Source organism: Homarus americanus, unplaced genomic scaffold, assembly GCF_018991925.1.
Source record: "Homarus americanus isolate GMGI-L3 unplaced genomic scaffold, GMGI_Hamer_2.0 scaffold19804, whole genome shotgun sequence".
Taxonomy (NCBI): domain Eukaryota; kingdom Metazoa; phylum Arthropoda; class Malacostraca; order Decapoda; family Nephropidae; genus Homarus; species Homarus americanus.
Genome location: NW_024713211.1, coordinates 59,329 through 71,962, shown reverse-complemented (window position 1 = coordinate 71,962; position 12,634 = coordinate 59,329). Strand labels below are relative to the sequence as shown.

Below are 12,634 nucleotides of genomic sequence, written 5' to 3'. Positions count from 1 at the left end.
TTGCAGTAACATATATATATATATATATATATATATATATATATATATATATATATATATATATATATATATATATATATATATATAAATCATCATTACTTCACTATAAACTAAAACCCTCACCTCAGTACCCTTTCGTTCCCTCTCACAGGTCTCTCCCTCTTACAGGTCCCTCACTCATAGGTCTCTCCCTCTTACAGGTCCCTCACTCACAGGCTCTCTCCCTCTTACAGGTCCCTCACTCACAGGTCTCTCCCTCTTACAGGTCCCTCACTCACAGGTCTCTCCCTCTTACAGGTCCCTCACTCACAGGTCTCTCCCTCTTACAGGTCCCTCACTCACAGGTCTCTCCCTCTTACAGGTCCCTCACTCACAGGTCTCTCCCTCTTACAGGTCCCTCACTCACAGGTCTCTCCCTCTTTCAGGTCCATCACTGGCATTCATCACCTTCCCAGAGGCACTGACACTGATGCCACTGGCGCCCCTGTGGGCCGTCACCTTCTTCCTCATGCTCTTCTTCCTCGGCGTTGACTCTATTGTGAGTTTACTGGTGAGGGGGCGAGAGAGAGCGACAGAATGATAATTGGTAGATGAATAGAAGGACTGAGAAAAAGAAAAGAAGAGAGAGAAGTAGAGAGACAGAAAGAATGAAAGAGACAAAGGGAGAGAGAGAGAGGCAAACAGGGGGAAAGAAAGGAGAAAGAATGAAAGAGACAAAGACAGATGGAGAGAGACGGCAATAATGAAAGAGAGAGATTGATATCCTACATGTTCATCTGATAGTCATTTTGCTGTATTTCCCCCATAATCTTCCTCTTGTGTTGCAACATTGCATTGACTTCTCTGTTGCAACGACCACCTTGTACTGACCACTGATAGTTGCAACAATAATCCTAAAAACTGGTCAAATATTTCAGTTCGTGCAAATGGAGGCTATGGTGGTGTCGCTGGTGGACGAGTACCCGCGACTTCGAGTACGGAAGACCTTGGTCGCCTTCATCTCCTGCCTCATCTGTTTCCTCGGCTCTCTCTCCTGTTGTACCCAGGTAATTCTTCTCCTCCTCCTTCTTCTTCTTATGGTTTAATTTAATCTAACCTAACCGTTATAATTATTTAGGATCCACTTCTAAATGAGCTTAACATATGTAACCTAACACACACACACACACACACACACACACGAGATACTTGAACATTATTGATGAAGTCTTGTTTTTATCTGGGTCGAGTCTGTCCTGCTGGAGGGGATCAAGTGATAAGGCAGGTAGTGGGTCACTTAGTCAGTCACTCATACAGTCATATTCATTCAGTTAGTCATTCACTCACTTAACTTACTCACTGTTGTTCAGTACAGTTAGGTTAGGTTAGGTTAGGTTAGGTTAGGTTAAGGTTTCCCCATGTTTCCATACCTTGTCTAACAGTGATTGTGGTGGTACAGGGAGGGATGTATATGCTGCAACTGCTCGACTTCTACGCCGTCCCCCTCACCATCATCCTTACTACCTTGGGTGAGATCATCGTCTTCGCCTATATCTATGGTAAGTACTCGTCGTCGTATGTCATCGTCATCGTCCGCATCTACAGGCAAGTCCCTGTGTGTGTTTTCTTGGTTTTCACTTGATGTCGATGCTGGGTACAGAAGTTATGTTTGATGCTGTTGTTTACGTCTTTGTCAGCATCCACCCACACCCACACCTATCTAATCTAATCTAACCTAACCTAACCCCCTCACACACACACACACACACACACACACACACACATCCTTGACCACCGAAGGGTCAAGACGTACCTGGCGCTCCTCTCGGAGCAGCCAGGTCAACTGTTAAGTTGGCCCATACCAACTCCCTCCCCTGAACCCTGCTCCCCACCGGAATATCAACAAGTTCACGCCAGAAGTTACAATTTCATTTAGGAAAGGAACGGAACCAGTGTTAAACAGAGGTGAACAGTGCTTAAGTCAGTGAGAACAACTCAACAATAACAGTCGTACCCAAGTTAACCTTCACACAGTGAGGTCCCAGATACCCAGTGATAACGGCCCGTGAGACCCAACAACAACCAGCGATGTGTTAATCCGTCTACGATAGGAAGGCCTAAGACCAAACCTCACTCATATAACACCATCTGTGAGGGAATTACTACACCACGTGAGGTCCCTCATAACACCATCTGTGAGGGAATTACTACACCACGTCAGGCCCCTCATAACACCATCTGTGAGGGAATTACTACACCACGTGATGCCCCTCATAACACCATCTGTGAGGGAATTACTACACCACGTGAGGCCCCTCATAACACCATCTGTGAGGTAATTACTACACCACGTGAGGTCCCTCATAACACCATCTGTGAGGTAATTACTACACCACGTGAGGTCCCTCATAACACCATCTGTGAGGTAATTACTACACCACGTGAGGTCCCTCATAACACCATCTGTGAGGGAATTACTACACCACGTGAGGTCCCTCATAACACCATCTGTGAGGTAATTACTACACCACGTGAGGTCCCTCATAACACCATCTGTGAGGGAATTACTACACCACGTGAGGCCCCTCATAACACCATCTGCGAGGGAATTACTACACCACGCCAGGTCCCTCATAACACCATCTGAGGGAACTACTACACCACGTGAGTTCCTCCTAACACCATCTGGGAGGGAGTTACTACACTACGAGTTTGCTGTTCAACACCTACATTAATCTGTATGTTCACTGTATGTTCCTATACCTTTCTCTAATGAAGGCTTTTGTTAAACCACCAATGTATGTAATAAGTCATTTATGTCCAATGTATATTTTCAGCCTTCGGGCTGCAGAATTTGTTCAATAAACCGTTAATTATTATTATTATTATTATTATTACACCTTCCCCCCCCCCACCCACAGTCCTACCCACCCATAACCATCCACCCTCCCACCCACCTCCACACAAGATGCAACACAGCACCTGGCCACCATGAACACACGAGAGGAGGAAAGTTTACCAGAGTGATAAGCACAATCAGGACCGAGGCGATGCTGCCTTGTGTGGTATTCTGACGGCGAAACCTTCCCCCGCTTCTCACACCACATTTTCCGCCGCCTATTTTACGAGTCTCTCATCTACTTTCTGTACTCTCTTGACATACTTTCGCACTCTCTGATGTTTCCCTTGCCTTGAGTCGTTTCTATACTCTCCCACTCCCCCTTCCTTCCCCCTCTCTCGTTTCTTGGGTAATTCTTCTTTCTTTCTGCATATCGCGGCGCTTCTCTCGCTTCACATATTTCTGTGGACTTTTGAACTATTTATCAACTGATGGATTTATAACGAGGGTGAAAAGTACTCTTATTAACAGCCTCTGGTCTAGCGTATAGTTTGTTGAGCCTGACGTGTGGGATTATCAATGCTCACTCACTCACCTGAAGATTAGTCCAGCCAGTTCATTTTACCTGAAGATTAGTCCTCCCAGCATTATTTCACTTGAAGATTAACCTAACCTAACCTAATCAATTTTAACCTAACCTCTTCCTCCTACTCTTTTTCTTCCTCTTCCTCTTCCACTTTCATCTCTTACCCCTTCTCTTCTTCATCCACCTCCTCTTCTACTTCCGCCTCTTCCTCCTCCTCCTCTTCCTCATCCACCTCCTCTTCTACTTTTACCTCTTCCTCCTCCTCTTCCTCTTCTCCTTCTCTTCCTGTTGTCGTGACTTGGGGCAGTGTTGTTATTATTTCCTAGGCTGAAGATTGCAGTGGGCGGAGAGGGAGAGGGAAGGGGGAAGATGAAAGAGGAATAAGAAGAATTGTGGTGAAAAAACAACGGAGAGAGAGGGTAGAGGAGGATTAAGGGAGAGAGCAGAGGGGATAAACGGAGGAGGAAGACGAGGGAAGAGGGAGAATATATAAAAGTTTTAATTCTTCCTGTTCTTGTTCTTATTGTTCTTCTACTTTGCTGTATTCTAACACACACACACACACACACACACAACCACCTCTGTATTCTTCAGCGACAAACTTTACAATAGATAAAAGACAAGCCGTCTTCTCTTTATGTTCAATAAATGAGAAACGCTAATGAAAAAAATGACCTTTTAAAACTCGGCCATTCATCTTGGCGGAGAAAAACGGAGAAGGGTTTCTGTCCATTCTTTTGTCTGTGTTTGTTTGGGGACGAGAGCTGCCTCTCCGACCTGTCAACAAGGGGGAGGTCTTCTGTCTGCATCACTGTCGACAATAAGGAGGTCTGCCTACAAGGGGGGAGGTCTGTCTACAAGGGGGAGGTCTTCTGTCTGCATCACTGTCGACAATAAGGAGGTCTGTCTACAAGGGGAAGGTGTTCTGTCTGCATCACTGTCGACAATAGGGAGGTCTGTCTACAAGGGGAAGGTGTTCTGTCTGCATCACTGTCGACAATAGGGAGGTCTGTCTACCAGGGGAGGTCTGTCTACAAGGAGGTCTGTCTACAAGGGGAGGTTTGTCTACAAGGAGGATGTCTGTCTACAAGGGGGAGGTTTGTCTACAAGGCGGGAGGTCTGTCTACAAAGGGGAGGTGTTCTGTCTGCATCACTGTCGACCATGATGTCAGAATATTTATCAAATACTGTAGTAGTTTTCGTACTTTGTGTAAATTATTTTCAAAGTTATTATCATTATTATTTTTGGTGATTTTAATAACTTTGATGTTTAGATTTAATAATACTGTATATATTGACGGTCATAATAAAGTTTGTTCATAATTATTGCTTATTCATTTATATTTGTTTATTGAATCTCTTATTTATTTTCAGTAACTACAAAATGATGACTTTATTTTCATTCAGTTTTTATTCATTTCATCCATCTTACTAATTGATAACATTATGCATATCAAACTGTTATTGATTTTCATTAAAATTATTTATTCGTGATTTATTTTCAGTGATGTATATTATTTATGACTTTATTTTTTTTTAGTCACGTTAAGCGGTGCGTGTGTCTGATGTGATTGACCTTACGGTTAACTCAGAATCAGAGGATTTTCTCGAAACGATCAAGGATTGTTTCCTAAGTCAACATATAACCGAACCCACCTGGGGAAATAATATACTCGATTTAGTTCTGTCGAACAATGTCGAGGTAGGGAACGAACTTGCAAACAGCGATCACCAAGAAATTAGATTCCAGTTAGATTTTCAGGGCAGACGTAAGGAAAATTCCACAAAAGTCCCAGATTTCAGAAGGGCAAACTTTGATAGTTTGAAGAGGCAGTTGAGGGAAGGGGTGTCGCACTTGGGGGTGAATTACACCGACCTCACCCCACCCATGAACCTGATGGCTGATACAGACATGATAACGAGTTCTGAGATTGCAGAGTTCCACGACAATTTAAATACTGAGTTACTTAATGCACAAAAGCAGAACATACCACACAAAAAACTCAGAACAGACAACAATGACCCTAAATGGATAAATAATTATTTAAAGAACATTATTGGCCAAAGGAGGGCTATAGGTAGAAGGATAAATCGTGGCGAAATTTACCTCCGGGATTATTATAAGGTATTGGCCAGTAGGGTTAAGACCGTGATAAGGAAAGCAAAGAGGAATAATGAGGTGAAGATAGCAAGGGAGGCGAAGACAAACCTCAAAGGATTCTATCAAATGTATCAAACTAAAACACGAGAAAAGATTGGACCAATACAGTCAGATACGGGCGAGCTAACTGATAACGATGGAGAAATGAGCAATAATCTGAATAAATATTTTTCAACAGTTTTCACCACCGAAAATTTAAACATGATACCCGAGGCACCGACTCTATTCAGAGATAGCGAAGAAAACAAATTAAGCGAGATAGTAGTGACTAGTACCGATGTTAGTAAGCAAATAGACAAACTAAAGCCTAATAAGTCACCTGGTCCCGATGAGATATTTGCCAGAGTATTAAAGGAATGTAAGGAAGAGCTTAGTATGCCCTTAGCAAAGTTGTTTAACGTGTCCTTAAAAACAGGTGTAGTACCAGAATCCTGGAGGATAGCGAATGTAATACCGATTTTCAAGAAGGGGGATAGATCAGTATCCTCTAACTACCGTCCAATCAGTCTAACATCAATAGTAGGCAAATTACTGGAAGCAATCATTTCAAACTCTATTCGAAATCACCTGGAGAAGCACGGATTGATCAATGATTCCCAGCATGGCTTCACAAGCGGGCGTTCATGTCTAATTAATCTATTAACATTCTTTTCATCAGTTTTCGAATCGGTGGACGAGGGGCACAATTATAATGTGGTATATCTCGACTTTAGCAAAGCCTTCGACAGAGTCCCCCACGAAAGACTAATATGAAAGGTAGAAGCACATGGCATCAAAGGTAATACCCTTAAATGGATTAGGGCGTGGTTACAGGACAGGAAACAGCAAGTGAGCATTAACCGCACTAAATCCCATTGGAGCAACGTCACTAGTGAAGTTCCCCAAGGCTCAGTACTTGGACCATTATTATTTATTATATACATAAACGACATAAATATCAGCATAGACAGCAACATTAGTAAATTTGCTGATGACACTAAAATAGGACGTGTAATTAAATCTGACGAGGACTCAGCAAAACTACTGGAAGATATAAACTAATTTTTCGAATGGTCTGAAAAATGGCAGATGAAATTCAACCTGGACAAATGTAAAGTAATCAGTATAGGAGATGTAAACAGGGAAACCAGATGAACAGCGATGCCATTGAGAAATCCGACTGCGAGAGAGATTTAGGAGTAATGATAAGTAGGAACCTTAAGCCAAGTAAACAATATGTTTTTGCTCGTAACAAGGCTAATAAAATGCTTGGGTTCATACAAAGGAGTGTTAGTTACAAGACTAGCGAGGTCATCTTATGATTATATCTTGAGCTTGTGAGACCTCACCTGGATTACGCAGTTCAGTTCTGGTCACTGTATTACAGAATGGATATAGAATCCTTGGAAAGAATTCTTTGGAGAATGACAAGACTAATCCCGAGCATTAGGAACCTTGAGTATAGAGACAGGTTAAAGTATCTTAATTTGCACTCCCTCGAGAGAAGTAGAGTGAGGGGCGACTTGATAGAGGTGTATAAATGGAAGTCAGGGCTAAACAAAGGGGACATTACCAAGGTACTCAAACTATCCAACCAGGAGCGAACTCGTAACAATGGTTTTATATTAGACAAATTTAGATTTAGGCGCGAAATAGGTAAACACTGGTTTGGAAACAGACTAGTGGATGAGTGGAACAAGTTACCAAATATCACCATTAACTCGAATACGCTGGATAGCTTTAAACATAAGTTGGATGCTTATATGAGCTATAGGGGTTGGGTGTAAATGGGACTGCCCAGTATGGGCCAATAGGCCCGCTGCAGTTTCCTCCATTCTTATGTTCTTATGTTGTTGTTTACCTGCAGGAGGGGGCCGTGTGGTGCAGGACCTTCAGGTGATGACTGGCAGGGTAGTGAACGAGATGTGGTACTTCGCCTGGATCGGCTTCACACCCTTCGTTCTTCTGGTGAGTTCTGAGAGAGAGAGAGAGAGAGAGAGAGAGAGAGAGAGAGAGAGAGAGAGAGAGAGATTTATCTACCTTCGAGAGACAGAGAGAGAACATGGACGTAGGAAAAAAATATATATGGTACCTTTATTTATCTCTACCTTTATCTCTCATCTCCCCATTACCCCCTGAGAGCTCCCCATTGGAGATAGTGAGGTCGCGACTGGCACATAAGCCTTCACACCTCTCTTTCTCTATTCTGCCTTTCAGTCTTCCACACATCCTATTCCACCACCTCCTCCCTTCCACATAATCCACCCCTCTACCATATACCATCATTACCACCACCACCACCAGTAAACCACCACCTTCTCACCCACAGTTCATCCTGGTCAACATAGTATTATCCAGCTCTACACAACTCACCTACAAGGAGTACGTCTACCCTTCCTGGGCCACCATGCTTGGCTGGCTCACGGCAATTGCTTCTTTGATCGCCATCCCCATCTACTTCGTGTACTACCTCGCCACTGCTAAGGGATCGTTCGCCAAGGTGGGTGTAGATAGATAGATAGATAAATGGCTGTATAGATATAGAGATAGTAAAATCGTCATATAAGTTTATAATGATTCAGCGTGTATTTAGATAGTGCAGGTATACAAACATTGGTAAACAGTAAGCTAACGAAACCATAACATTGTTCAGTAAATACGATATCTTGGCAGTACAAGAAGGGAAAACGTATCGTGTAGTACAAGGGAAAACATATCGTACAGTACAACAAGGGAAAACATATCGTACAGTACAACAAGGGAAAACATATCGTACAGTACAACAAGGGAAAACATATCGTACAGTACAACAAGGGAAAACATATCGTACAATTTTTCCCCCGTTTGATGCAAATATAGATTTATTTTTTACGCTTACTTTATATAATTTTTCCCCAGCCTGATATGAATAACGCCTGTGAACGGTCCAGTGAAGAACGTGCACGGGTGAATGGACTGTGAGTGAGAATTAAGATATATAATCATGGGGACTTTTGATGATATTCAGGGGTGGGGTTATGACGAGGCATCCAGTGTGTGTATTGAGGTTGTGTTTGTTGTGGAAGGGGAACACCATCGTAGTACACAAGTTACAGTGTTTATTTAGAAGGAAAACACCATACACTCACATATATTACTGTTGTGGAAGGGGAATGCCATAGCAGAACACATCTATTAGAGCAATTAGAGAGAATGAATGCCAGTGACTAATGGGAGAGACATTGTTTGCACTTGATGCCAACCACTCGGCCTCATTGCTAGGCAGAGAAAAATGGCCCTCATCCAACACAATTTACTTCACTGATGAATTGAATAGTTTTTTTTGTGTGTGTGCTATTAATGGATGATAAGATTTATACTGTAAGGTAGTTAATGGGGTCTGGTGTTGTCTGTGGTTATGTTGCTTCCTGACGGTAATGTTAGAATAATGTTAGTAAATTGGGATCACCTGAAGAATCTCCACCCCAGCTTACTACACCTACAGCTTAACGACAATAACCTAACCTAACCTAACCTAACCTAACCTCATCTCCCCAAACAACATTAGGGTGGTTAATCTTCAGGTGAAGTAAGCTGAACACACAGATAAACAGCTTCCAGCCGAAAATTCACCAATTAATTCCTGGTGCATTACAGTATTTCACGAGTTAGATTCGACTGAAATAAAAAAATACAGTTGATTACTTCATATCGGGGATTATTTAATCATTTCCTGATGTATTGTTGTATGAATGAATGTTGTTTTTAACACCAAAGGTACAGCAATACTTTGAATGCTTAACAAAGTGGATTATGTCATTAATGTACTTCGCTGTTTTGTTCTACATTACTGTACTGTATGAGTTAATAATGATGATTTAATAGGGTTTATAGAAGGCTATATATGCTATTGCTGTATTACGTTGATTATTATACACTTGCTATATAATTATTGTCTCTTGTGTATAGTGGAGGTTGTGTATGATTATTCACCATTTTATATACCTGTTTATTTTTATTTTCTTCTCCCCCCCACCCCCCTCCTATGTTTGTTGTTGCTTTACCCTTGATCCTCGCTACACTGTAGTCAGAGGAGTCAATAATGAATGATGGGGTAAATAAAGAAAGAGATTTATCGGATCACCTAAAGATTAGATACTCCAGTTTATTTTATTACCTAACCTAACCTAACCTAACCTAATCTAATCAATTGCTCCCTGCATCTAGGCTCGTAATTTATATATGTACGTGAATAAATAAAATGTTATTATTTCAGCGGCTGGAATACGCCTTCAAGCCAACACCTGTGTGGGGACCCGCCTTGGAGAGTCACAGACAAGACTGGACAGAATACACCCTCCGTCACCCACTCCCTGACCGCTTCCTTCATCCTAACTTCAAAGGTGCTATTCCCCGTCTCTCTACTCCAAGGCCTTAGGAAGTGTGGCACTGTCTCTCTCTGTATGTGTGTATCTCTCTCTCTCTCACTCTCCCTCTCTCTCTCTTTGAAATAAATATACTTGGCTAAGAATTACCTCAACAGAATTTATTCAAGATTAAAAACAAACATTTATAATAGCCAAGGACAGAGAGAGGCTCGGGAAGCAGCCATCCACCTGGTACGATGTCCTCCGTAAACTTCCTGACCTCTCGTATGTCTACGGGAAAGGGTCGCGGAAAGGGGACGTGATTGCTGCCCGTATCATCATTGGGTATGACTTTGCTTGGGAGATTGGTATCCCCGCATCCCCTGAGCAACGCTCTTGTGCATTTTATGCAGAAGACCCGATAGCAGCACCCTTATCCACTACCTCCTAAGATGTCCCCACACACAACGCTTCCGTGACGCCTGCTGGACCACCACTCTACGACCCCCTGACGGAGACACGATGATCCTCCCCATACTGGCCAGATATTTTGTAAATAATATTGATTATGTGTTAAAGGAATATCCTTCCTTCCTTAGGCTTTAGTAAGCCCCTTTATAATATTTTTTCTGTATATACTTGTCACACTTGCCAGATGCTTCTGGTGTCATTGTACAGGGGTACCTAGTGACAGCACTAGGATCCCGCTTCCTCTATCAAGGAATAAACAATTGAAATTGAAAAAATTTAATTAAAAACAAACATTTATAATAGCCAAGGACACGTTTATTCTTATAAATAAAATATGTATTTCCTCTGGAGGTAATTATTGCAACACATTTCCCAAAATAATGTATAGATTAATTGATGTGTAGCTTTGATAGGTGGTAACAGCTGGGAGGTAGAATGTAACAGCTGGGAGAGGTAAGAAGTATTGGTGGTGTTGAGAGGTCTTTTGGTCTTGGAGGTAACCACAGTATAACTAATCCTGTGCTGTGGCGTCATGCTGCAGTGCTGTTTCATGCTGCACCACAACAACAAGAGTTATAGAGGTGAGTTTCCTTCTTGTTAATTATTTCCTTTAACCTGTAAGTGAACGGGGTAGCTCGGTATGTGTACACTTATTACGCCGCCCCTGCCGCAAACTGAGGTAATGATCTTATTCTTGGTGAAAAAAGAAGTTATTAGTGCGGAAAAATTAGCCAGAAGGCGTTAACAATGGGTTGTTATCGAGGAAATTAGTTTGTGTGGGGGAGACTGCAGCTTAGCTCGTGGGTAAGGTTGGGAATAGTCGTGTCCTAAGTACGGTGTATTTCTTTATTTATATTATATTTATCATAATTTATATAATTCTAGATTGAGTTGATACCTCTTGAGTGAAATATTAATATTATTTTAGATTTAGAATCAAATTATTCGTATTACTTTTCAAATCGGAGTTTTCTTACATGTCCTGAAGGATTACTCGTGCAGTATATATTATATTACATTTTACATTGTTTTTGAATAAAAAAAATCCGTTATTGATAAAATCGGAGTTTTCGATATCTTTTAACGCGGACTATTTTCTTAAGTATATCATATTTTATGTAATTTATGTAGTAAATATTTATTTAATGTTACTTGAACAAAAATATATGAATATGTATATTTTTTAATTTATGTAGTTGAATCGTATCTCATCTTCCGTTAGTGATAAACTCGGAGTCTTCCAAAAAGTTAAATGGCATCCAGGTCAACACGAAAAGTGTTTCCTTACCTGTATTTCTCGATTTTGATATGAAGTTTGACCTTGAGGTAAGTTTTCATGCTGTAATTTTTTCCTCGGTAGTTGGAATCACATATCATCTACACTTTAACTTTCAACTTTGATTAACATTACTGCAGTGAGTGTAAATTTGCGGAGAAAGTAAATTACGGTGGAATCATAACAACTACAAAGGTTAAAACAAAATAAAATAGAAGTCACATATATATTAAGCTCCTACATTTTATTTCTACATATATTTCGCTGCAATTTTTTTATAATATATTTTGTTGTATATAGAATGTGAATTATAGAAACAAAACTTCACTTGGGACAGAGTTTGTGTGGTGCGTCTTGCAAGATGTTTATACAGCTCACACTGCCTCAGTCAGTACTTCAGACCTCTCGCCACAAAGCCAAGGTGTGTGTTGCCCGTGCGGACCTTAACTATTACACACACTGGGGTCATGAATATATTCTCCAGGGAAAGGAGTCTGTTGATGGTAAACAAAGACACACTTCTGCAGGGTAGTGGGGGCGCCCCCTTCTGGTCTCCACACAGTACTTTTTATTATATATATATATATATATATATATATATATATATATATACATATATATCATGTAGATCCACAATGAAAACGTGGATAAGATAAATCTTGATAAAATCACACGGGAAAAGGGAAACAACGGTGCTCCGTTGTTTCCCTTTTCCAGTGTGATTTTATCATATATATATATATATATATATATATATATATATATATATATATATATATATATATATATATATATATATATATATAATTTTTTTTAACAGGGATTAGCTCACTCGGACATAGGTCACTGACCCACATCGGGGCCTGTGGGCAAAAATGTAATGATAATGATAATAATAATAATTCACAATAAATAAAATTTAGAATGAGTCGAGAGCTCGTGGTATGGTGGTGGTAGCTTACCTAACCAACCCAACCTAACTTAACTTAGGTTCTTT

General features: G+C 40.9%; 1 protein-coding gene across 1 annotated transcript; it reads left to right on the top strand.

The window, feature by feature from the left end:
- Positions 1-425: 425 nt before the first annotated feature.
- Positions 426-10,190, top strand: LOC121871488 (sodium- and chloride-dependent glycine transporter 2-like; the record flags this gene model as incomplete). Its single annotated transcript, XM_042373860.1, is given in 6 exon segments — positions 426-538; positions 918-1,046; positions 1,439-1,538; positions 7,412-7,512; positions 7,874-8,044; positions 9,800-10,190. Coding segments are annotated over 6 exon segments (776 nt in total), but the record flags the coding sequence as incomplete, so codon positions are not given.
- Positions 10,191-12,634: the final 2,444 nt, after the last annotated feature.